General features: G+C 44.8%; 1 protein-coding gene across 1 annotated transcript in view; it reads left to right on the top strand.

Annotated features, from left to right (window-relative positions):
• Window positions 1-264: 264 nt before the first annotated feature.
• The window catches only part of LOC147418886 (cystathionine beta-lyase, chloroplastic-like), a 45657-nt gene continuing 18920 nt past the window's right edge, over window positions 265-27001 (top strand). Inside the window, exon 1 of the mRNA XM_086506355.1 lies at window positions 265-509. Coding sequence (XP_086362481.1) covers window positions 320-509 — 190 coding nt within the window. The 5' untranslated portion in view covers window positions 265-319. The remainder of the gene's footprint in view (window positions 510-27001) is intronic.

Below are 27001 nucleotides of genomic sequence, written 5' to 3' on the forward strand. Positions count from 1 at the left end.
ATAACCAATCTACCACACAGAGAGAGAAAGAAGGAGTGTCTCCATTTGACGTTCATTGCGCGTGCTACATCACACACACACACACACATAGAGAGAGAGAGAGAGAGAGGAAGAAGAAGAAGAAGAAGAAGAAGCTCAAAAAAAAAAAGAGAGAACAAGAAGAAGAAGAGAATTTTAACGTCGTAGGAAAGAGACCTCAAAGATCTATCCGACGAGAGTTGAACTCAAGACGTGCTCGTAAAGAGGGAAATGACGAGAGAGAGAGAGAGAGAGAGAGAGCCATTTGAGAGGTTCGCTGCGTGTGCTACATACAGACGTCATGATTTCAAGAGCTTCTCATGCTCTTGCAGAATGTGCTATGAGTGACGGGTATCGTTCAAGGCCATTCCTGTTTGGCGAAGACTTGTTGCAGGGGCGGAAGCGGAAGGAAAAACTTCTACGCTTAACGCGAGCTTTACCTCCTTTGCAGCAAGCGAGAGAGCCCGTTTCTTCAGAAGCAGCACAAAGTGGTAAACTCTTTTTGTTCTTTCCTATTACGTTTGAAAGTAGTGCGGAGAGTTTCAAGGAGGCTGAGAATTTCCATCATGGTGCATATGGCATTTTGAGACAATCCTCAATACGAGAGCTGCCTCCTTGATGGCTCAGTATGGCAGCCCATTGTGAAGATCTTGGAGGACGGGAAAGGTATTCATGGTGGGTCGACTCCTATGTTTAATTTAAAGTTGGGATGGTGGGATGCATATTTGGCGAGCTCAATGATATAGTGTGTGACATGTAGGGGCAAATGCACTTATGAACATATCAGACAAGATGGTTAGGTCCCCACAGTTTGGGGAAAATAATAATTTTGTGCATGAGAGGGATATTCGAAGATAAAGGATACATGAATTAGATAAAGCATTGAAGAATTGACCTTAGAAAGATTTCGAATGGTATCAGAAATGAAATGTTGAGACTATAGAAAGTCAAAAGTCTTCTTCCCACCTACATAAGAAAGGTCGTGTGTCTTTTCTCTTGCATTCATTTAGTCTTCGGCACGTCCTTGGTGGTTTTCTCTACCAGTACATTCCAGGCACTTTATTTTTTGTAGAGCCATTATGTGATATACATAAAGATGATTAGGAGATATACATATAAAAAAAATGGAGGTAAATTGACCATGTTTGAAGGTTTTTACACTAAAATTTTCTAAATTTGTGGTTTTTTGGTAATCTTCCCATAATAGTAGTGGGAACGCTTCACTGATAGAGCTACCATTGTTTTTCCTCTTCCGGAAGCAGAATAAGTGCAAGTGTCTCTTACATTTGCCTACTGCAATGAAGAGCCAGAGTATTTAAAAAAGATTATCTTGTCTGATACACTTTTGACTCACAAGAGCAGCTTCCCTCTCTCAAGTGCTCGAGAAATGCTCAGGTTCTATTCTTTGAGCGGTATTCAGAGTGATGCCTACACCTTTCTTGGAAAATCTCATGTGTTTGCAAAACCCAAGATGACCGGGAAAAATGTTTTTCCTTCTCAGTCTGCTTACGGTGAACATCTTGTCCTCGTCTTTGCACATGCTTTAGCATGGAGGAAGTTTTATTATTGCATGGTTCATGCACTTGATGCACAATGCGTGGGTGAAATGAAATGCAATGAACTATTTATCCTTTGCAAGAGGACAAAATAACCTAGAAGATCACATGATTATCATACTTTCTGATGTTTAGTAGCAATGTCGTGCATCCTCTTGTGCTTTTGGTGCCTTTGAGTAGATTGTCGAGGTCTCAAGATTATGGAGTGACTAAGTTCTACAACAATCGTGGATGTCGCATCCTCTATTGAGTGCAACCTCTGTAAGGTGCAGCGGAAGTGAATGTTGAACTTTGCTCAAGATGAGTGCTCCAAACTGTGCTCAAGGGTTCCTTTGTCACGTGACACATCCCAACCCTATGTGTCCGTGGACAAGCTACACCATAGCAAGGTTCAATCAGTCCGTCAGTCTAGATTTAGCAGTGATCTGGCACTTTTGTGAGTCTATTCGTAGACCGTGCATGCCCAGTCACTTAGCATAGATGCATATCCTCCGGTTGCACACAGCATGATCATCGGAATTCCCATTAGAATCCATTAGCATCAGTTAGGGAAATTTTCCAGTGCATTTAGCCTATTTTCCTATTTTTGGTTATTTTCACTTATTATTTTTAAGTGACTTTCCAACAAAAGTAGGTAGGGCAATTTTGCTAAGTTAATATATAAGCAAACCCAAGTTAGCACTTTCTGGCAGAAGAGGCAGCAAGAGCTTCCCGCTCAAAAGGCAACTTCTCAGCAGTACCCCCTCAAACCATCTAGCGTTTTTGCATCTTCATCACATCCCTGGCGTTTTTGCATCTTCACCCCATCCCTGGCATTTCCTTCCACAGCAGGCCTTCGCCATCAACATTAGCACCCTAGTGACTGCAGGTTCTCATTGTCGCCAACATATCCAACTTTGCTAGCGTTTTTGCCCAGATCAGCCCTAGCGTTTTGCTAGTGTTTTTGCTCTCTGCAACGCTTTGTTTTCAGCCTTCATCTACAGCAGATACACAGCGATTTCAGCCTATTGACACTGTAGCAGATCAGCCCCCAGTCGGTTGCAGAAGTCTCCCCAACTTTAGCTCAAGAAAATGCAGCCAAAACAGTCATTTTCAGCCACCAAAACAGTCCCCGAATTCAGCGATTAGAAGATCATAGATTTCAGCCATCAAGTCGTTGTCGTCATCACCGTCGTCGCCATCGGCATAGTCCAAGTTGCTTAGTCCATTGCATACGCATTGTACACCTTTGTGCAATCAGAGTTAGACCACTCTCGCCGACGAGAGTGGGGCCTTCGGAGGAGGGTTTTACAACCTCTCGGGTGTCATATCTCTTCTCTCTCCTTCTCTTAGTCTCATTCACTTGCACGCACAATATCCACTCGCTTTGTTCGTGATCATAGCACTCTCCACAAGACGGAAGGCTCTCTCCTTCCCTAAGAACTAAAAGGAACCTTGAGCAATAAAGATCACTAATCTTGAGAAAAATACAACATTCATTCCGCTGCACCTAACATCCTTTTACTTACGGAAGGGAGAGCCTTCCGTTCCTTTAGTGAGAGAGTGCAAATGATCACAAACAAAATGGATAGACACTTTGAATGAAGGTGCATGAGAGTGAGAGATAGAGAGAGAAGAATACGACACCAGAATGTTGTCAAACCCTCCTTCGAAGGCCCCACTCTCTATGGCGAGAGCGGTCTACTATTGATTGCTCAAATCTCTACAATGCTTGGACTTGCCGACGATGTCGACGACGAAACGGACTGAAATCTGAAAACGCTAATGGCTGAAATCTACAAATCTTTATCTGCTGAATTTTGACTCTATGTTGGTGACGATGTCGATGGCGACGATGCAACGACAACGCGTTGAAAACGCAGATGCTAAAATTTGCGTTTCCGGGCTGAAACTGCAAACTTCGCGGGATCTGACCGTGCGGCGAGGATCTGCTGCGGGAAGGTGAGATTCGCGGGTTCGGGACTTCTTCTATTGTGGGCCTTTGCTGAAAACTGAAAACGCTGGTCTTCTTGTTGATTCTGTTGGAAGATTTGCAAAACGCTGAATTGCTATGTGATACAAAAACGCTAGGGCTGATTTGTCTTCTGCTGTCGCCAAGCTATTGCAGTGCAAAAACGTTGGCTTCTGCTGTGGATGAAAACGCTAGGTCTCTGCTTGGCAAAAACGCTAGGTTTGTCTTGGGGGGTTCTATTGAGATGGTGCCTGTTGAGCAAAGGTGCTCCTGTTGCCTCTTCTTCCAGAAAGTGCTAGCGCTAGGTTTTCTTATATACTTGCATTGCCCTACTCAGTTCCCAACAAAAGTCACTTAAAAATAATAAGTGAAAAATATCAAAAATAGGGAAAATAGGTCTATGCACTGTAAAAATGCTCCTGGTGGGTTCTGATGGAAATCTGATGGTCATGTTGTGTGCAACCAGAGGATATGCATCTATTCTAAGTGTCTGGACATGCACGGTCTGCGAACAGACTTACAAAAGTGCCAGATCACTTCCTATTCTAGACTGATTGAACTGAACCGAACCCATGTCTTGAAGTAGCTTGTCCACGTACACATAGGATTAGATGTGCACGTGACATCCCCTCCTTTTCAAAGTGAGGTACTGGTACCGAACTGTATGGCGTCGAGGGAGATCGCCAACAACGTCTGAATCCTGGAAAGGACTCTTCGCCGGCCCACTCTGATGCGTGGATCATGCGATACTTGAACTTCATAAAGGTCTGCAACGCTTGCTTCTTCGGGCCGTGCCGAAAGCGACAAAAGTCCTCTGTGGCTCTTTCAATGCTTCAACTTCGTCTGTAATCATGCGTCTACCTTCTTCAAGAATCTCCGAGGCTGAAAATTCCTGAAACCACTTCCAACACAAAAACATGAACATACCCATTCCATGTAAAGTGACTGGAAAAATTCTATTCATTCGAAAAAACTGTGCATGCAATGCAGATGAACAAAGTGACAGAGTGCCAAACCGTTCATCAAACACACGCAAACAATGGGGTCGAATCTTGACTTTTTGATCTAAATCAATCAACTGTGGCAAATTACAATGGAAATGCCGATGCTTGATGCTCAATCCTTCTTGTGCTCTTTCAGATACTGTGTCATGCCAAGGAAGAGACATGGAATGTGAATTCCTTGAATGCAAATATTTCATCTTTTCATGAGTAATCCGCATACATCCGTGCTCATTCATGAGTGAATCGTGCGCATCGTACAATATGGCATGCCTTCGGAAAGGGATCACATAAAGACGCTGACTAAAATACAGGAAACGATCACGAATGAAACACTTGAACAATGCGTACTGACTAATCACTCAAACACATAATACTTTCTGTGAGGGTTCTTGGGACCTAGGGTTGAGAGCCAAGATCGGTTCTTCGGGATCTATCGAATCTTTCTGTGGGGGTTCTTTGGACCTCGACTAAGAGCCAAGATCGGTTCTTCGTGATTGATCGAATCTACAATGAGGTTAGCTTCACTAGAAAAAGTATTAACTAACACATCATCCTTGTGAAGAATGACATCATCTTCATGCAAATCATCATGCTTGTCATTATCATTCAAATCATCATGCTTATCATTGTCATTCAAATCATCATGCTTATCATCATCATGCAAATCTTGTGTGTCTTGCTTTGGAGAAGAAGAGACTGAGAGAGTCTCCTTTTCCCGAATCTCTTGCATCTGTGCCTGCACTTCAGAAAAGAGTCGCAACATCTCTTTCATGTGTCGGTCGTTTATTTCTTTTCTTGCTTTGTTCTCACGATCAAGTTCTGCTTCTCTTGCTTTGGCTTCCAAGCGTGCTTGCTCGTGCTCACGCTCTATGGCTACCATTCTTTCTTCGTATTCACGATCTATGGCCGCCCTTCTTTCTGCGGATTCACGATCTATGGTTGCCATTCTTTCTGCTTTTCTTGCTTTGCGTTCTAACTCCCTGTCCATCATCATCTTGTCGAAAGCCTCCATAGGAGTTAGTGCAATCCTTGTCAGAGATGGGGAAGGGTTGGAAAAACCTCGTGGTGAGGAAAACTCTTCTTCGCCACTCCCATGCTCACCACCTCCAAGCGAAGTATCCATTCCGCTTGGAGTGATGACCATCCATTGAAGTCTTGGGTTCTTAAGTTCACGAGGAACTTGGGTTCTTGTGGGTCTTGGTTTCTTGGGGTTCTTGGGGTTCTTGAGGTTCTTGCATTCGTGAAGTTCTTGAGGGTCTTGAGGTTCTTCTTTCGCTTGCAATCTGTGTTAGAGAAGGATCTTCTCTTCACCCGAGTTCTGCTCTTTTCCGCGGGGACACCTGTTGGCGGCCTTGCGCTCACACCAAGGTTGCTTTTTCCCACCTCACGTCGATTGGCCAGCCGCTAAGTGCACGGTCCGCTCTCAATAAGTGAAAAGAGGCACAAGGGGAGGCTGGACAAGCCCTTCTTTCTTGGGATTCCTGTCACTCTTCAAAAACACGATCAGGAATCGACACGCCCAAGAAATCCTGGGTTACGTGCGACAACAAGAAGCAAAAAAAATTTATGTGGTTCTTGTGGTTCTTTCCTTCAATGATGCAGAACACTGCCAAAGCTCTGATACCAATGTAAGGTGCAACGGAAGTGAATGTTGAACTTTGCTCAAGATGAGTGCTCCGAATTGTGCTCAAGGGTTCCTTTTACTTACGGAAGGGAGAGCCTTCCGTTCCTTTAGTGAGAGAGTGCAAATGATCACAAACAAAATGGATACACTTTGAATGAAGGTGCATGAGACTAAGTGATAGAGAGAGAAGAATACGACACCAGAATGCTCCTCCGAAGGCCCCACTCTCTATGGCGAGAGCGGTCTACTATTGATTGCACAAATCTCTACAATGCTTGGACTTGCCGGCGATGTCGACGACGAGACGGGCTGAAATCTGAAAACGCTAATGGCTGAAATTTGCAAATCTTTATCTGCTGAATTTTGACTCTATGTCAGTGACGATGTGGATGGCGACGATGCAACGACGACGCGCTGAAAACGCAGATGCTGAAATTTGCTTTTTCCGGGCTGAAACTGCAAACTTCGCGGGATCTGACCGTGCGGCGAGGATCTGTTGTGGGAAGGTGAGATTCGCGAGGTTCGGGACTTCATGTATTGTGGGTCTATGCTGAAAACTGAAAACGCTGGTCTTCTTGTTGATTCTGTCGTGAAGATCTGCAAAACGCTGAATTGCTATGCTGATGCAAAAACGCTAGGGCTGAAAATCGTCTTCTGTGGAAATCTGCTGTCTTCTGCTGCCAGGTTGTCCTGCAAATGCAAAACGCTAGGGCTGATTTGTCTTTTGTTGTTGCTAGGCTACTGCAGTGCAAAACGTTGGCTTCTGCTGTGGATGAAAACGCTAGGTTGGTCTTGGGGGGTTCTGCTGAGAAGGTGCCTATTGAGCAAAGGTGCTCCTGTTGCCTCTTCTTCCAGAAAGTGCTAGCGCTAGGTTCTCTTATATACTTGCATTGCTAATTTGCCCTACTCAGTTCCCAACAAAAGTCACTTAAAAATAATAAGTGAAAAATATCAAAAATAGGGAAAATATGTCTATGCACTGTAAAAATGCTCCTGATGGGTTCTGATGGAAATCTGATGGTCATGCTATGTTCAACCAGAGGATATGCATCTATTCTAAGTGTCTGGACATGCACGGTCTGCGAACAGACTCACAAAAGTGCCAGATCACTTCCTATTCTAGACTGATTGAACTGAGCTGAACCCATGTCTTGAAGTAGCTTGTCCACGTACACATAGGGTTAGATGTGCACGTGACAACCTCTCTTTTTGAATTTTCTTCAATGGTCTTGGTAAAGAAATCCGATAGCTGGTACGTTGTGTATAAAGAGTGTCTTTTTGAGTTTGCATACCTCAAGTAGGAAACATTTTAAGAATCGCCCAGCAAATATGATTTATGTCTCTCTCAAGATCACCCAAAGCACATTGAAAGTCATAGTGGATATGTCTTAGAATCTAAGTAATGCTTCTCTGTCTGGGGCAATAGCTACAAAACTAACATAGGGGGTCCTTTTGAGATACTGATAAATATGCACTTAACTCTATTTGTAGCTTATGCATCTCAAGTGAATGCCCAATGTGGTCCCATTAATTATTTGTCATTTAGGTATTTTTTTACTTGACATGATTCTGGGTAGGGCACTTTCCTAAGGGGGGTTTCTTAAAGACCCCAAGTAGGTATAGAAGAGCTACCTTGCCCCCATTGTATAATTATCTTTTCATTGCCAAGTTGGTTAATTTAGAGCATTCTCTCTCGTCCATAACTTCCGTAACTCTATTAGATACTTTTGCATCGTTGACTTTATGGAGCAATTGGCTCCTCAAGAGGTGAAGAGGATCAGCATGAGCATTTTCGGTGGTGGGCGGTGGCTACGTTTTCGACAATCTCTTTCTCTAGCATATTGAAATGCTTTTGGGCCCTTTGAGGTCGAGTTTAGACAATGTTTTGGAAATGCTAGCAGAGCCGAGGATAGTGTTTCTCACTACGTTCTGAGACGCAGGGTTCTTGAGGCCAAAACAGGAAGCACCTGCAGCAACGTTTCAAGACTCGAAGGATAGAGTGCTCAGACAACGGTGAGTATTACTCTTAAGCATTTGGAGATGCTGTCACCCTCTCTAGGCCCGCTACGGCAACGTTTCAAGACTCGAAGAACAGAGTGCTCAGACAACGGTGAGTATTACTCTTAAGCATTTTGAGATGCTGTCACCCTCTCTAGACCTGCTATGGCAACGTTTTGAGAAGTTGTAGATTAGGCCCTAGTGAGACTGTTGTTTCCGTAGCGAGTTGTAACGCAAGGCACTTGCAGGGTTGTGGGGGGCAACAAAATTGGTGGTGTTTTGAGAAGCCTTGTAGAAGGGGTTGACTCCAGTTATTCGATCCTCCCTGTACCCTCTTTCTCCTAGTGAGGGGGGGCTCCGATTTGGGGGAGTTTGTCGGAGCTTGTGTCACAAACAGGAGCGCTTAACAATATAAAATATACTCGAATAAATAGAACTTATCACTTAATATTGAAGCCAGAGGATATAGAGAGAAGTAGAGAGAGCGAGAGAGATGGAGAGTAAGAAGATCAACACGCTACTGGGACAGAAGATGGGCTGGTCTCCCCCCCCCCCCCTCCCCCCCCCTTAAAAATATCTTTATCACTGGGGAGAAGTCTATACAAGCACTTGAACCGAACGTATTACCACGTTCGCTTTAGAACAAGACTCGATGGTTCCTGGAAGCTTGAGCTTCCTATTCCTAGGGTAGAACCCTATTCCAAGGAACTTCTGTTCCTTACTCCGAATCCTAGAGAACCAAGGTTCTTGTTGTCACAAGGCGGGCACCACGTGCCAATAGAAAAGAACAGACTGAACAGACTTTTAGCACTTCAATATCAACTGAACTGAGAGAGAGAGAGAGAGAGAGAGAGAGAGAGAGAGAGAGAGAGAGAGTGAAATTCCACCCGAGAGTATTGGCCCCAAACCTTGGCGTCCCTTTCGGTATTTCTTTATATTGCATCATCAAGTACAAGCCGATACTCCAGACTCTGCACCTTCTCCAGGAAGCATGCCAGAGAATGAGCCCTAACCTCATATTTAAAGGCCCTTGGCCTGAAAAGCAGTTTTTCATGAAAAGCCTTTTAACTCAAAAGCATCTGGTGCAAAAGCAAGGCCAAAAAGCTGCCAGCGTAAATCACGAAAATCCCTACAGCCTGCCACGTCATCAGCAAGGGCAATTTTCGGAAATCTCCCCGCTGCCCTTCGGGCTAGGGTTAGGGTTTCTGCAATTTTAGGGTTAGGGTTTCTAGAATTAGGGTTTGCAGGTTTTAGGGTTAGGGTTTCCAGAATTAGCAAAAATTAGGGTTAGGGTTTCTGCTCTCGGGCAACCACATCATCACTTTGTGACACTTCTTCTGTTACTTGTTCTTCTTAGCGTTTAGGTCCCTCGGCCGGTAGCTCCGTTCTTCAGTAGGTCGACACGTTAACAGTTTGTTACATCTCCCCTTCTTGAAAGAGAGTAATCGTCCTCGATTACAGCATATCTGCACAACAACTCAAGTTAGCTCAAAAATTTTCGAGGGACATTCCGAGGGACAATCATGTTTGCTCTTTTTATTAAGGAGTTAGCTTCTCCTTTCTGCTCTTTTGATCAAGGAGTTAGCTTCTCCTTTCGGCTGTTTTGATCAAGAAGCTAGCTTCTCCTTTCTGCTCTTCGGATCAAGGAGTTAGCTTCTCCTTTCTGCTCTTTTGATCAAGGAGTTAGCTTCTCCTTTTTGCTCTTTTGATCAAGGAGTTAGCTTCTCCTTTCGTCCAGATTGGAAATCTTGATATTCTGGCGTAGTAAAATTAGCCATCACACCCAGACCGTACTCATCTTCCACGGGTGTCTTGATGCATTGAAATTACATACCCAGGCAATCTCATCCAATTAGGAATATTTAGTAATTGGCACATCACAATGCAACACAAATGCTTACATATGCATGTTACAAGACACAACAAACAACGCCGCTGAGCACTCCCCCGAGACGAACGGTCTGCGGTATGAAGCTACTCAACGACTACCTTGTCACTCCCCCCGCAAATAACCTAAAAAGGTCCGGGCCATGAGCTCAGAGGACTGTACAACCAAACGCTCCCTAGACCGCAGTCTGTGTCGCTTGGAGGTTCAAGCATACAACCAAACGCTCCCCAGGCATCGGCCTATGTCGTTCGGAGGTTTTCTAGCATACAACGAAACGCTCCCCAGGCATCGGCCTACGTCGTTCCGAGGTTTTTAAACATACAACGAAACGCTCCCCAGGCATCGGCCTGCGCCGTTCCGAGGTTCAAACAATACCAAAACAGTATTTCTCACTTCTCCACTCGGGAGTAAAATCACCAATCATTGAAACCAGTATCAAACCAGAGTCAAACAATTCAAATCGGCACCAAAACAGGTTCAAAACAGATACTATTCATTTCAAACAAATTCCAAACAGGATCACCAAACAAGATCAAACAAAACTCAAACTTAAAAAGCAATCTCGATATCAATCGAGCTCGAAAAGTCGACTGACTTTCCATCTTGAAACCTGCACCAAAAATTAGGGTTAGGTTCCTTCCATGAGGTCGTAGCCGAGCACAGCATGGTCTATCAGCTCTTGGACAGACAGTGTTTCTTTGGTGGCGATGGTAGTCCCAAGAGATAGCAATCACACTGAACTTCCAAGGTTATCAACTTGAGAAGAGACATCTACTGAGAGATGTCGAGAAATTTCACGATATAATCTGCTAGGGTTTCCATGCAAGCATTTCAGGATACCCCACTCTACCAGAAGTTGCACTCCGAAGGAAGATGTCAGAAACCATATAACTTTGGACAATTTTTTTTGTTGAAAGCTTGCTAAGTACTTGGAGTATGCTGCTTGGTAGCTGTAGATATCAACATCTGCATGGCACTGCTTCTGAGAACAACAGTGACTTGAAACAAATCTGGATCCTTCTCTTGCAAGTGATCTTAATTGGCTTATGCCCTGTAAGACATGAGCGGTGAAGACGGGAGCGCGCCCGATGCGCGATGAAGTAAGGGTGGGAGTGGTTAATAAGTCCGGGTTGAAGCATGAAGATACCTCAAATAAAATTCCAATAGCTCTGTGTGCTCTTTTGTAGGACCGGTATGCTTTCAGAAAAGTACACGCCTAATGCTCTGATACCACTGTCACAAGGCGGGCACCACGTGCCAATAGAAAAGAACAGACTGAACAGACTTTTGGCACTTTAATAACAACTGAATTGAAAGAGAGAGAGAGCGAAATTCCACCCCAGAGAGTATTGGCCCCAAACCTTGGCGCCCCTTTCGGTATTTCTTTATATTGCATAATCAAAGTACAAGCCGTTACTCCAGACTCTGCACCTTCTCTAGGAAGCATGCGAGAGAATGAGCCCTAACCTCATATTTAAAGGCCCTTGGCCTGAAAAGCAGTTTTTCATGAAAAGCCTTTTAACTCAAAGCATCTGGTGCAAAAGCAAGGCCAAAAAGCTGCCAGCGTAAATCACGAAAAATCCGTACAGCTGCCACGTCATCAGCCAACGCAAAACGCGAAAATCCGTACAACATGCCACGTCATCAGCCAACGTGATTTTCGAAAATCTGCCACGTCATCAGTTTTTGGGTGTGTGCGGGTCCTGCTTTATTTTAATCCTTTGTCACTTGGGGCCCCATCGAACGGGGTCCCCATAAGTTGGTAGGACTTCTTTTGTTTCTTGTTCTTCTTAAGGTTTAGGCCCCTCGGCTACATATGTAAGTTGGCTCCATTCTTTAGGCTTTGACACGTCAGCAGTTTGTTACACTTGCCTCTGGATCTCACCTTCCAGACTCAAGGCATGGCATCCTTGCAACTTTTTTTCGACTTTGTTCCCAGAGTCCTCTTCCTGCAGAATAACTCTGCTTTCCCAGACACGAAGTCCTTTCTTGGGAATCTCAACTTCCGGATCACAACTCGAGAGTCTACCGCTCTCAAATCCGTGGAATTACTCCCAAACTCAAGGTGCGAAACCCTCGGGCTGATCTGGCTCTAGTTCCTCAATGCGCTTTTCTCCTGCAGAGGCTCATACCTTCCTCTGCTCCTACTCCCTTGCTATGAGGAAGTACTCTCCCAGAGAAGACATCACCATCTTGGGTGGACAGACACTTACCACTTGACCTCGACACGTCAGATCACTTGCTTACACAGGAGCATCTACATGGACTTAGGGAGACGATCTTGGATTTCTTCTTGGACAGGTTCATTGCTTGGATCTACAGACTGGAGTGGGACTTCAATGCTTTGGACCGTCTTAGAGAGTTTTACCCGCGAGATGCGGGAGATCAGTCATCATTAGCGACTACATCCGAAGTCACCCGGAGCCTGGCTTGGATGGTAGTGCAGTTGCTCTTCTATACTCCTGATCATTTGGATTGCTACCTATAGAGTTGCTTACACTCACCCTCGATAACCTTACAACAGACTTATCCCCCGATCGGGGCAGTAGGCCACTCCCAGCTCATTCACATTGAGAGCCACACCGAGATGCAGTTTGGTGACGTGGATTCTGTTTTGGTTGACACCGGAGGATTGAATATAGGAGATATAGGCAAGACGGCGCAGACAGATGGTGAGGCTCTTCTCAGAGGATCTTCAGAGCGCAAATTGCTCAGTCTGGCTTTCCTTCTTCATACTTGGCTACGACACACGGCCTTGCTGTCACAAACTGGTGACGTGGCAGAGCCACCTGGACATACACACATAGCATGCTGATGTGGCAGCCAATACGGACGCTCGAAAAATGTGCCGACAGGCTGACGTGGCTGTACGGATGTCCGCGATACGCGGTGACTTTGCTGACGTGGCAGGAGCGTACGGATTCCCCGCTTTTTACGGTGATTGTTCGGACGCTCCGCGCTTTACGAACAGCAGTACGGAATTCCGCTTTTAGCACTAGCAGCTTTGGAACTTATTGCTATTGAATTTGAAGCTTTTGGGGCTCTGCTTTTAGCAACCCTTTGTAATGTATATAAGTGGCCTTAGGGGCTCACTTCTCAGAGCATCTTGACGCAGAGTCTAAGAGGGAGCACCCACGGTCTCAATTGTATTCTGCTCAAAGATTAATATAAAAATAAATACGGAATATCTCTTTGCATGGAACTATGTCCGGATGTGTCGACTCTTTTATTCTGCTGTGTCGCGGCAGAACTTGACTTGGGGTGTCCAAGTTTGTTACAGTGGTATCAGAGTACAACCGATTTCTCTTCTACGGAGAAATCCGATCCCTTATCTCGTGACACTTATGGATTCTGAAAAGAATAAGTCGACTTCTTCTGCATCCGCTGATGCGGGAGGAGACCACATAGAAGATTTAAACGAATTAACAAATGAAGAGTACGGGCCACCTTGGCCTACTCAGTATGAACTTCAAGAGATGTAGCATCGACAGCAGGTTGACGAGTGCACAAAGCAGATGATTAAATTTGCAAAAGACCCTCAGTTTGCAAAATTTTTGTCTCAGCAATCAATCACTGAAGTGCACACGCAGTGGTAGAAAGCCACCGAACCGCCAATCAAACTAGCAATCAAGAAACCTCCTTCTCCGAGGATGTTTACAAAACATGAACTTCAAGAGGTGGTTCAGACTCAAATCAGTCAGCTTTTGGACGCGAAAAATCAATCCAAAAAGCAATTGAAAAAGCGCAAGAAGGGGACTGACTACCCTGGTTATTTGGGCCGTGAATCTTCTTTTGCATTTGCAAGAAAGCAGAAGAAGCGTGTACGCATTGAAGGTTTACCCAGTTCTTCTTCTTCCTCTTCTTCTCACAGTTCTACTAAGTCTTTTGACTCGAGCGAGGAGGACAGAAAAGGCAAAAAGCGAAGCAAAAGCAAAGCTTTGGAAAAGGCGAGAAAAAGGCAAAGGAACTCAGATTCCGCCCAGTTTCTGATAGCTTGGAACCATCTTCGGATGACCAAGGGAGATTCTTTGGACGCTTATTGCGAGAGGTTTTGGGACTCTTTTCTACCAACCTCTTCATTTAAGAAGGTTACCTTTAAGGAATAGATTGAGCGGTTTTGCTGCAGACTCTTTACAGAGATCCAAGACTACTGTCTTGAACAAAAGTCGAATTCTATTCACTTACTCCATTGGTGAGATCTTGACTCAGAGAACCAGACAGACCTCTGACAATGAAAGTAGAAAGAAAAAGAGTTCCCAAGAAAGGAAGGATACACGACCCCGACTGACTCTTCGAGAAAGGGCTAACTATCTCAAAGAGGGGAAATGTTTTGGTTGCGGGGAACAAGGGCACATCTCCGCAAAGTGCCCCAAAAAGGCACCGCAAGGATCGACAGAAGACAGGCTAGAGAGTTTGAGAGCAGCAGAGGAACGTGGCAGAAAAGGCAAGATAAAAGCAAGAATGCTACCAGATTTCATGGGTAGTGACCCAAGCCAGATAGATGAAAGTACAGATCTTTGCTGAGCTTGGGGCAAAGTGAAAGATCAAGAAAGCCCTTATCTTTTTCGATGGAGGAGCCAAGACCAACTTCATTTCACCTGAATTGGCGGCGCGGTTCGAGACTACACCCGACAGGATGGGACCACCAGCAGAAGCAGTTCTAGCGGTGCCCGGACGGGACATAGCCATTACGCCTGTCATTGGCAAACTTCGTTTGCACTGTCAGGGGTATTTAGGGCACGAGGACTTCTACATCATACCTTTGGAAGGCTATGACGTCCTCCTAGGAGTCCCTTGGTACCATAAGAACAACGCCGTGGTCGACTATCGGGCAAAGAAAGCAACCTTGACGAATGAAAAGGGCCGAAAAATTGTACTTGATGTAAAACTGAAGGGCGAGTCCGTCCCTATTGTATCGGCTTTGGCCATTTCCATATTAATGAAATCCAGTCTTTTTGTTTACTTGATCTAATTGAAAGAGTTGAATGATGAACACAGGACGAACATGTCTGAACTTGACAAAGAACGCCAAGATTTGCTTCACACACATACTGATTGTTTCTCTGAGGGCCTGCTAGGTGAGGTACCCCCATCTCGTTGATCTGATTCCTAGAAGCACACCATCGAACCGGCCACCTTATTGTGTTAGCCGAGCCTAGAATGAAGAGATCATGAACCAAGTGAAAAACCTTCTTGAAAGGGTCTTATCCAGCCGAGTAGTTCACTCTACTGCTCTCCGGTGTTGAGGAAGACGGATCTTGGAGAATGTGCATTGATTACAGAGCTCTCAATAAAATCATTATCAAAAACAGATTTCCAATTCCAAGGATTGATGATATTCTTGACCGACTTCACGGATCCTCTTGCTTTAGCAGGATTGATTTGAAAAGCAGATATCATCATATCAAAATCGCTCTAGGAGATGTCTACAAGACAGTCTTTCGGACAAGTTTCGGTTTGTATGAATTTTTGGTGATGCCTTTTGGCCTTACCAATGCTCCGGCGACTTTCAACCGAATAATGGATAGGATTTTCCGAGAGTATTGATCTTTTGTCGGAACTTTCTTTGATGACATTATAGTCTTTTACAAGGATGAAGCAGAACATAGACACCATTTGCTACAGGTCTTTCAAAGCATTGCGTGATCACAAATTAGTTATCAATGCCAAAAAGAGTGAATTTTTCTTGCCGGAGATACACTATCTACTCGGAGCCAATTTCAAGGTCTTTACTGATCATTAGAGTTTATGCTACTTCTTGTCACAGAAACAGCTTTCGGAAAAGTAGATGCGGTGGGCTAACATCTTGTCACCGTTTCACTTCCAAATTATCCATGTTCAGGGACAGAAAAAGTTGGTGGCAGATGCATTGTCTCGGAAGCCCCTAGTCTTGGATATTTCCGCAATTCATCATAGAAGCTTCGAGGACATGGTTGATCAGTGTGCCACATATCCGGATTTTTCTGATGTATTCACTTGAATACAGAATGGGGAGGTAGTAGCGGGATATTCCATATGGGATGGCTACTTGATGAAGAAAACGATGTTGTGCGTCACACAGCCGTTGAGGGAAAAGGTTTTGACTGAGTGCCATTGTCCACCTTTTATGGGTCACCGCGGCATCGACGTCACCTTGAAAGGTGTGGAGCGTTACTTCTTTTGGCCGAGACTCAAGAAAGATGTGGACGAATATGTTCGCCGTTGTTTAGTTGTCACAAACTGCTGACGTGTCAAAGCCCTAAAGAAGGGAGCCAACTTGTAGATGTCGGTCGAGGGGCTTAAATCCTAAGAAGAACAAGTTACAGAAGAACAAGTAACAGAAGAAGAAGTCCTACCAACTTATGGGGACCCCGTCCGATGGGGCCCCAAGTGACATAAAGGAAATAAAGCGGGACCCACACACACAAGAAATTGCGTAGCTGTTGATGACGTGGCAGATTTCCGAAAATTACACTGGCTGATGATGTGGCAAGCTGTAAGGGTTTCCACGTTTTGCATTGGCTGATGACGTGGCAGGTTGTACGGATTTTTGTAAATTACGTTGACAGCTTTTTGGCATTGCTTTTGGAACCAGAAGCTTTTGAGTTTGAAGGCTTTTTAGTGTAAACTGCTTTTGGGGCCTAGGGCGTTTAAATATGAGGTTAGGGCTCATTCTCTGGTATGCTTCCTGGAGAAGGTGCAGAGTCTGGAGTACCGGCTTGTACCGTGTTGATGCAGTATAAAGAAATACTGAAGGGGCGCCAAGGTTTGGGGCCAATACTCTCTGGGGTGGAATTCCGCCACTCTGTGTTGCTTGTCGTCTCTCTCTTTCTCTCTCTCTCTCTTTCTCTCAATTCAGTTGTTATTAAAGTGCTAAAAGTCTGTTGAGTCTGTTCTTTTCTATCGGCACGTGGTGCCCGTCTTGTGACAGTGGTATTAGAGCATGAGGCGTGTGCTTTTTTGAAAGCATACCGGTCCTACCAAAGAGCACACAGAGCTATTGGAATTTTATTTGAGGTATCTTCGACCTCCGACCCCGGACTCATTGGCCACTCCCACCCGCACGCTCCCGTCTTCATCGCTCTGTCTTATAGGGCATAAGCCATAAAGAACCCAAGACTTGGAATTCATGGATTCAACAGAATATTTGCAGTTTCTGCTCAACGAACTTCACGACGTTCTTTCGCGGCATCCTCAACAGAATCTTCCAATGCTGCAAAGTTTTTTGAACTACATGTTACCCCCTCTGATGCCCCAGGTGGTACCTCCTCCTCCGGCATCAGAAAGTACGAGAGCTTCCAACCAGCAACCTTCTCAACCGTCTGTTCCGATCCGGGGAGTTTTCAGGAATATGGTGCAACCATCTGACCCTGATCCAGTGCAACCGCCTTTGCCACCGCCATTGCCACCACCTCCACCACCACCACCGCCACCAGGCTATAATGGTTGGCAAAGATTTCAAAGATGGCGGCACGACAGTCAAATTTTTCACTTTTTCCGGGGTGAAAGATCGCAAGAAAGCATTGCAGTTCCTACAACAATTCGACAACATCTATGCTTTAGGGAACTATACAGAAGAATCCAAGATTTCTCGAGCAGCAAGATTTCTTAAAGATAATGCTATGCAATGGTGGAGTTCAATCGCGACACAACCGCATGCTCCAAGGACCTGGCAAGCTTTCAAGACAGTTTTTGCACGTAGTTACATGAGTTTGAAGTCCGGATTTTGGTAGAGGGAGGCAACTTGAAAATGCTTGCCATCGAAACCATGGACGAATATAACCAAAGGTTTCTCGACGTGTACCTTCCGGTGTCCTCCTTTAGATTTGTTCCCTTGGAGGCCCAATGCGAGCGATACAACATTGGACTACCATCACAATTGCAAGAATATTGTCTATCCAAGCAAGTCTCCACCATGCAAGAACTTATGGACCATGCCGCAGTCGGCTACAAACTGATGAAGGGAAAGCTAGAGTTCACCACAGAAGAATCTCCGGCCACTAACCACAACTCTCACCGACAAAGAACAAATTCTCGAGTCTCGTGAAAGTCAACCACAAAGGCCTCGTTTGACACCTCAACAACGAGACACCTTACTACAAGAAGGCGGATGTTTTGAATGCTTTTAAACAGGACATAACTATTTTGGTTATCCCCAACGCATTGACTGACCCGCGGAGCTGACGTCCGCGTCGACGGTCGACAGAAACCCAGGACCATCTCCAACCAAATGAGCTACACCGGCTATTGGATTAGTACTTTACATCTATGGCATACGCCTTGAAAGTACAAATGAATTGTCTTGAGCATATGGCAAAGTCGATGGCTTCAAAGCCCTTATTTTCTTTGACCCCGGAGCTACAGAAAACTTCATCCATCCAGGATTCTTAAGGCAGATACACTTTGATTATGATGCAGAGGGTGGAGAAATTGAAGTTGAGCTAGCCACGAGGCAAACTTGGAAAGTGGTACTGCTCATTGGTGCTCTTCCAGTGACTATTCAAGATTATCATGGAAAAGCTGATTTCCACATCATGAAGTTGGGCAATTGTGACGTTCTATTAGGCATGCCATGGCATGACAAGAATGATGCGACTCTCCAGGCTTGGAAGAACCATCACCGTGATGCAGAAGGGCAAGCAAGTCGTCCTCAAAGTTCGGTTGTCCGAACAAAACCCTGAATGAACTCTCTAGTTGTTTTATAGTAGATACTTTTGAACTTTGTTTGAGAAAGTATTGCTTGAAACTTTGTTTGAAATGGATGGTATTTGTTTTGAACCTGTCTTGGTGCCGATTTGAAATGTTTGACTCTAGTTTTAATACTGGTTTCAATGATTGGTGATTTTATTTCCGAGTGGAGGGTGAGAAATGATGTTCGAGAATGCTTGTTCATACTCATTGCCCGGACCCTTGTGGTTATTTGCGGGGGGAGTATTGAATGATTGAAAAGGGTTGTTTTTATTCATGGCCCGGACTTGGATGGTTATGCGGGTATTAAGAAGTCTGAGTGGTGGTTACTCTCAGCACCTCCAAACGACGCAAGCTGCGGTCTGGGGGGCGTTTGGTTGTAAAAGGCCTTTATATCTCATGGCTCGGACCTTTTTAGGTTATTTGCGGGAGGAGTGATGAGGGAGTTGTTAAACAGCTCATGGCCCGGACCTGGATGGTTATTTGCGGGGGGAGTGTTCATCGGCGGCTTTATGTTTCTATGCCTTGTAACATGCATATGTGAGCATTTGTGTTGCATTGTGATGTGCCAACCACTAATTATTCCTAATTGGATGAGATTGCCTGGGTATGTAATTTTAGTGCATCAAGACACCCGAGGACGATCAGTGCGGTCTGGGTGTGATGGCTAATTTTACTACGCCAAAATATCAAGAGTTCCGATCTGGACGAAAGGAGAAGCCAACTCCTTGATCAAAAGAACCGAAAGGAGAAGCTAACTTCTTAACAAAAAGAGCAAACTGATTGTTTGTCCCTCGGAATGACCCTCGGAAATTTTTGAACTAACTTGAGTTGTTTTGCAGATATGCTGTAATCGCGGACGATTACTCTCTTTCAAGAAGGGGGGATGTCACAAACTGCTGACGTGTCAAAGCCCTGAAGAAGGGAGCCAACTTGCAGATGTCGGTCGAGGGGCCTAAACCCTAAGAAGAACAAGTAACAGAAGAAGTCCTACCAACTTATGGGGACGCCGTCCGATGGGGCCCCAAGTGACATAAAGGAAATAAAGCGGGACCCCCCCCCCCCTTCCCCACACACACACACACAAAAGAAATTGCGTAGCTACTAATGATGTGGCAGATTTCGAAAATTACGCTGGCTGATGACGTGGCAGGTTGTACGGATTTTCGCGTTTTGCGTTGGTTGATGACGTGGTAGGCTGTATGGATTTCCATAAATTACGCCGGTAGCTTTTTGGCATTGCTTTTGGGACCAAAAGCTTTTGAGTTTGAAGGCTTTTTACTGTAAACTGCTTTTGGGGCCTAGGGCCTTTAAATATGAGGTTAGGGCTCATTCTCTGGTATGCTTCCTGGACAAGGTGCAGAGTCTGGAGTACCGGCTTGTACTGTGTTGATGCAATATAAAGAAATACCGAAAGGGGCACCAAGGTTTGGGGCCAATACTCTCTGGGGTGGAATTCCGCCACTCTGTGTCGCGTGTCGTCTCTCTCTCTCTCTTTCTCTCTCAATTCAGTTGTTATTGAAGTGCTAAAAGTCTGTTCAGTTTGTTCTTTTCTATCGGCACGTGGTGTCCGTCTTGTGACATTAGTATGCCAGAAGGTCAAGTTTGACAGACATAAGCCATTCCCACCTGCCAGAAGGTCAAGTTTGACAGACGGGCACGTGGTGTCCGTCTTGTGACATTAGTATGCCAGAAGGTCAAGTTTGACAGCCTTTACCCATTCCCACCTGCCCCTGGGACAGTATTGCAATGGATTTCATTTTTGATCTCCAGAAGACACAGAGTGGGCATGACGGCATTTGAACTGTGATCGTCAGATTTAACAAGCAATCTCACTTCATTCGAGTGAAGAAAACAGTCAAGCCAGATCATTTAGCGAGACTGTTCATTGCACAGATTTTTCGACTACATGGCATGCCTGAGACAATAGTCTCCGACAGGAATCCCCGATTCACGAAGTTTTGGAGGGCTATTTGGGAGAACATTGGCACACGGTTGCAGTTCTTGTCATCATTCCACCCGCAGACAGATGGGCAATCTGAGATTGCAAATTCAGTTGATCTGGATTTATTGAAGTCTTACATATCTGATCAGAAGACTCAATGGGAAAAATTTGGCCTTCCTGGAGTTTTACATTTGGCCTTCCTCGAGTTTTACACAGCTTAGCCACTTGGCCACACTAGATCATGCATCGACAAGCTTCTGGTCATTTTCATGACGGTTCCTGGGCTTCTCCATTTTCTAAAGACGGTTTGACTACAAACACCACAGATCCTATTGAAAGGACACTTGCAAGTCTATCGGCACTTCTTTTACGACAAGGAGTTGTTTTCACACTCAGTTCGAGACCTTCATGCAGTATCTTCACCCTGTATCGACGAGTACAGTAGTTTGCTACACTGCTCGTGACTGCACTTTACCATGGAGATCTCTTGGCGGTCGGGACACCCCAGACTGCTACTATACTCGCGGAGTTCACCGGAGTATTGTCCTTCGGTGGACATTGTAGTAGACATCTTCATCATTTGCCTCACATCTTCGGCTTCACGCGGTTTGTTCAGCATCCGGTGCTGAGAGGGGGTGTTATATTTACAACACTCTGCTGCTTCACATAGGTCTAGGGCACTTCCTTGTACGGCTAGTGTCTCCGGACTGGCCACCCATAGTCTAGATTGTACCTTGTCCGATCGCCCGAGTTTGGGGCCGGCCGCCCACTTGAGTTGGTCGCCCACCTTGTGTCACGTGACACATCCCAACCCTATGTGTCCGTGGACAGCCTACACCACAGCAGGGTTCAGTCAGTTCAGTCAAGTATAGATTAGCAGTGATCTGGCACTTTTGTGAGTCTATTCGTAGACCGTGCATGCCCAGTCACTGAGTGTAGATGCATATCCTCTGGTTGCACATTGCATAAGCATAAGCATTTCCATTAGATTCCATCAGAGTCAGTTTGGGGATTTTTCAAGTGACTTTATCCCATTTTTCCCTATTTTTAACATTTTTCACTTATTTATTAAGTGACTTTTGTTGGGTACTTAGTAGGGCAAATTGGGTAAGTTAATATATAAGCAAACCCAAGTTAGCACAATTTGGCAGATGAGCAAAGAGCACAACAGGCTTCCCCAAGCAACAGGTGCTCCCTCCCTCTCTCAGCAAGAACCTCGTCAAGCCACTTGGTGAGGCCGCCCCCTTCATGCCCTAGCGTTTTGGGATCACCTAGCTTCCTTCTTGCCTGGCGTTACCATCTCCCACAGCCATCGCCATCAACTCCCAGTTCCTGGCGTTTTTCCCGTGACAACCACTCTCAGCCTTAGCGTTTTTAGGATCGCTAGCCATCTGCAAACCTCAGCGTTTTACTTCAGCAAATTCAGCAATGCAAACACAGCTTGGACAGTGATTACTAACGCTTAGTGATCTATATTTGCTCAAGGTTCCTTTTAGTTCTTAGGGAAGGAGAGAGCCTTCCGTCTTTATGGAGAGTGCTATGATCACGAACAAAGTGAGTGGATATTGTGCGTGCAAGTGTATCAGACTGAGAGGAAGAGAGAAGAGAGATACAACACCCGAGAGTTTGTAAAACCCTCCTCCGAAGTCCCCACTCTCGTCGGCGAGAGTGGTCTACTTTTGATTGCACAAAGGTGTACAATGATGATGCATGGGCTGATGCAAACGGGGACTATGTCAATGACGACGATGAAGACTTTAGGGCTGAATTCGATGCTCTTCTATCTGCTATCCACAAAGGGGTATTGCCTGAGAGTCTGCACCACTTTGGGGAGGCTGAAAATGAATGCTTCACTGCTGTTTTTATGGCTGAAATGGACTGGTTTTGTCGGGGCTCATGTGAAGATGAAAACCGCTGAAGGTTCTGCACTTTCTGGCTGCGGTTTAGGTCGATGTCATAGGCTGAAAAACGCTGGAATTGCAGATGTTTTCCATGCTGAAAATGGCAGCATTGTCTTGAGAAAATACAACATTCATTCCGTTGCACCTTACACCTTGGGCACTCATATACATGGGACCAGCGGGGTACACATTTTCATTATCGTCTGACGTACAATTGTACGCGTCTCTTGGGGGCTGATCGCTCCCTCTTCCCCATTTGCTAGCATTTGTGTTCTTTGTCTCTCTCTCTCTCTCTCTCTCTCTCTCTCTCTCTCTCTGTGTGTGTGTCACGCTTCCGCACACACGCACTCTCACACAACTTATATAACTTTAATGGAGGAGCCCAACTTAAAATAGAGCAGAACTATCACACACCCAAAAGATTGCATAGACAGTGATGATGTGGCAGTTGTATAAGAACTACGATTTGTGCTAACAGTGATGACGTGGCAACAATGTATGGACAGCCCTATGGGCGCTTGCTTTTGGACCAATCGCTTTTAGACTTGTTGCTTTTCATGTAACTGCTTTTAGATGGCCAAGGGCCTTTAAATATGTGCTGTGGGCTCACTCTCTGGCATTCTAGTCGCGGGAGATGCAGAGCAGAGCCATAGGTGTTTTACCTCGTTAGGTATTTGCTATAGATTGCACAAATGTTGATACAATGGTCCTAGATGTTGAGATGCTGATGGGATCTTGCTACCGATGCTTGGATCTGAGAGGCTAAATGCTGGAAATTGAAAATGCTAGTATAACAAAAGGGTTCTGCGATTGACGACGAGGCTATGGGCTGATCTGTTATGGCTCATGTCGAGGATGGGCTGAAAACTGAAAACGCTAGGCTGATTTGCTATCCGAGTCTGGTATGAAGCAAAACCCTGTGCTGATAGTTGATTTAGTGCTGAACTACTGGTGTAACGGAATAGGCACCACATGCCAACTGAAAGAACTAACTTTAACATAATTTAAGCACTTCAAACAACTGAACTGAAAGAGATAAACTACACACGAGACACGGAGTGGTGTAGTTCCACCCTCAAAGTGCACTGGCCCCGAACTATGGTGCCCCTTCCGGTATTTCTTTATATAGAGAGGGGGGCCCTTAGCAGGGGGGTTGGAACCCCATCTGGTGTTATTCTCTCTCTACACTCACAAAACCTTTAGTCACAGTATCATTCTCTCTTCTCTCTGGTCTATTGCACATTTCTCTCATGAAGTAAAAGGAGCTCTCTCTTGAAGTAAAAGGAACCTTGAGTACGCACTCATCCCGAGCATTCATCATCAATAACTTTCATTGCACATTACATTGGTATTAGAGCTCTTTGGCAGTGTTCGGTATCATCACTCAAGAAAAGAACCTAAAGAACCGCTCTCAGATTTTTCTCCCTTAGTCCATCCCATCTTCATCTCTATGCCTTCAGGGTCATCAAGCCATAAAATAACCACAAAATTATTTTTGCTTGTTTCAGATTGTACGTAACGCAAGACCACTTGGGCGTGGCCGTGTTTTTGAAGAGTGATAGGTAACCCAGAAAAGAAGGGCTTGTCCAGCCTTCCCTTGTTCCTCATTTCCAATCTTTGAGAGTGGACCTTGCACATTGGGACATGCCAATTGACATGAGGTGGGGAAAAGCAACCTTGGTGTGAGCGCAAGGCTACCTTCTTAAACCTAGATTGCAAGCAATATCAAGTACCAAGAATTCCAAGTACCCAAGAACCCCAAGTATCCCAAGTACCCCAAGAATCCAAGTACTCTTAAGTACTCCAAGTACCCCAGTACTCAGTGCATGGTCCCTACACTAGGAGGATCATTGAATCCGCCTCCATCCTCATCTACGCCACGGATTGCATCAAATTCTATGGAGGCTTTGGTAAAGGGAAAAGGAAGTTCAGCGAGCCGAAGCCAAAAGGGAAAAGGAGGCTCAGTGGGCTGCTGTGGAAAGGGAACGCATGGCTCTAGAGAGGGAATGCGAAGCTCGACGCATAGTGGCTGAAGAAAAGAGGGTAGATATGGAGTTAGAGCGTGAGGTGCTGCAAGACCAACGGATGCAAGACTTGATCCTGCATGTGCTCTCCTTGAAGAGCGATCCACTAAAGGAGGCCAGTGAGTCATCACGCAGACTAGGTATAGATGACGACTTCAACAATCCAATCATTGAAAGGCCGACTTTTAATAAGTATGATGGTAAGATGGATGCATCTTTGATTTACTCTTGGTTGCATCAATTTAATGCTTACTTCGCTACTACCAAGACAAGTAGTAACAGTAAAGTTTTGACTATTGCCATGTATTTGTAGAGCGATGCCATTTATTAGTATCAAGCCTAGCAAGAGGCACACTTGGTTGAGCATCTTGAGCATGCCGCGGATAGTGAACCATTGTCTTATAGTTGGGTCGACGTCCAAGATAAGCTCAGGGCTCGTTTTATGCCACCGCAGTACCTTGATCAGTTGAAAGAGGATTGGAGAGGCCTCAAGCAAAATGGGACTCCTGTTATGTCTTTTCTAAATGTATTTTGCAGATTGGTGTGCAATTGTGTAAGTCATATGAGGATCTCAAGGAGGCTTTTCTCTTTAGTCTGGACGAGTACATCAAATATGATGTAGAAGTCTTAGACCCCATTGATTGCATTACCACTGTCAGAATCGCTCTCAAGCGAGAAATGAAGCATAGCAAAGGTAAGCCGAAGGAGAACAAGTCAAAACCAATAGAATCAACAGAATGGTAAGAGAAAGGGTAAAATTCAGAATACCACTTAAGTTGACACCTGATGAAAAATGTGATCAAAGAATTGTAAGAGGTTGGTTAAGTCTTGAAGAAGAACCGAGTATAGAAAGGAAGGAAGATGCTTTAAGTGTCACACTGAAGGTCGCATGAAAAGTGATTGTCCTATGAAAGAAGCCACAACACCCATAGAATCCACATCTTCTGTTAGTGTCATAGGTGAGAAAACTAGTGTGCCCCAAGTTTCTAATGATCATTTAGATGAGTCTCTCATGAAGTGTTATGGTCATATGATTGATCAGCGCATTGTGATCTTGTTTGATCCTGGTAGTGTGCATGGTGTGATTAGCGATTCTCTTGTAAAGAGCGCATGTTTAGAAGCTTGTCCAATGGACCCCATTGCCGTTTTTGGATTTTCTCCTTGCATGCACTCTTCCATCATGTATAATTGTCCTTGTGTAACAATCTCAGCTCAAGACACAGTTTTTTGTGGTCAGTTTGTTGTCTCTTCTCTCTGGATGTGATATGATTTTCGGCATCAAGTGGTTTCGTGAGCTTAAGCCTCAAGTTGATGGGGAGGAAAATACGCTTACTCTCTTTATCGAAGGGGCCTCTCCCCTGGTCATTCTTTGTGAGTAGAGTATTCCTTCTTTGTCACTAATCTCTTACTTGTGTTTTGAAAGGGGATAACACATACAATTCAGTACAGAATCATATAGTTCAAAAAAGAATTAGTTATTTAATGATAAGGAATCTCAATCTGTCGTTCTTTCTCTTAAGCTTGAGAAGCATTCTGTGTGGTAGAGATTCAGTAGTCAGTATTGATCATCAAGCCCTCAAGTTGCTCCAATCTCTGCCTAGTGCATTTAGGAGCGACCGTCAAGCTAGATTGCCTCAAAATTTTGAGCAATCTGGTGGTTTGATTGATTATGTTCCTAGTAAAGCTAACACAACTGTAGATGCGTTCAATTACGAAGGACAAGGCCGGTCTCTCGAGTCGAGGTCCACAGTTACCACTACCCATTCAGAATGTATCTTTTGGTAGCATGAAGAGTCGGTATACATCTTTTGTGTCTCTCATTCGTGATCCTGTCTTCTTTAGCTTCAACCAGCACTGTTGATGACTCTTAGGTACGTCTTTTCGACCCTTCTTTCTTTTCAGTAGCTAGAAGTAGTCATAAGATGTATGAAGAAAGATTTAAGTTTTTAGCTAAGTCTAATTTGAAGAATTTGCATGTTTTTAGTGATGGTCCTATTTGTTAGGCTTCCTCAAGAATGTCTTAGTTAGTACTCATTACACGAGTTCTTCCATAAAAGCCCTCAATCGTTTGAGGCGTTTAAAGAAAAAACATCTTATGGTAGATCGTCCTTTAAGTCCGGTTCATACCTCTCAAGTTATTTATGTAATTTATAGTATTCATGATAGTCCTATGATGTATGTTGGCCAATCCTTTCGAACAGCTTTTGTCCGTTTTCAGGAACATCTAAGAGAAGCGAGCAACTTGTCGCCTGCATATCTAACCCTATGTGCATGTGGACAAGCTATCTCAAGTCTAGGGTTCAGGTCAGCTTAGGAAGTGTTATGGCACCTTTGTGAGTGTGTACGCAGGCCGTGCATGTTCAGGCACTTAGATTAGTTGCATATCCTCTGGTTGTACACAGCATGATCATCAACATGACATTCA

Source organism: Adiantum capillus-veneris, chromosome 29, assembly GCF_014529385.1.
Source record: "Adiantum capillus-veneris isolate H3 chromosome 29, ASM1452938v2, whole genome shotgun sequence".
Taxonomy (NCBI): domain Eukaryota; kingdom Viridiplantae; phylum Streptophyta; class Polypodiopsida; order Polypodiales; family Pteridaceae; genus Adiantum; species Adiantum capillus-veneris.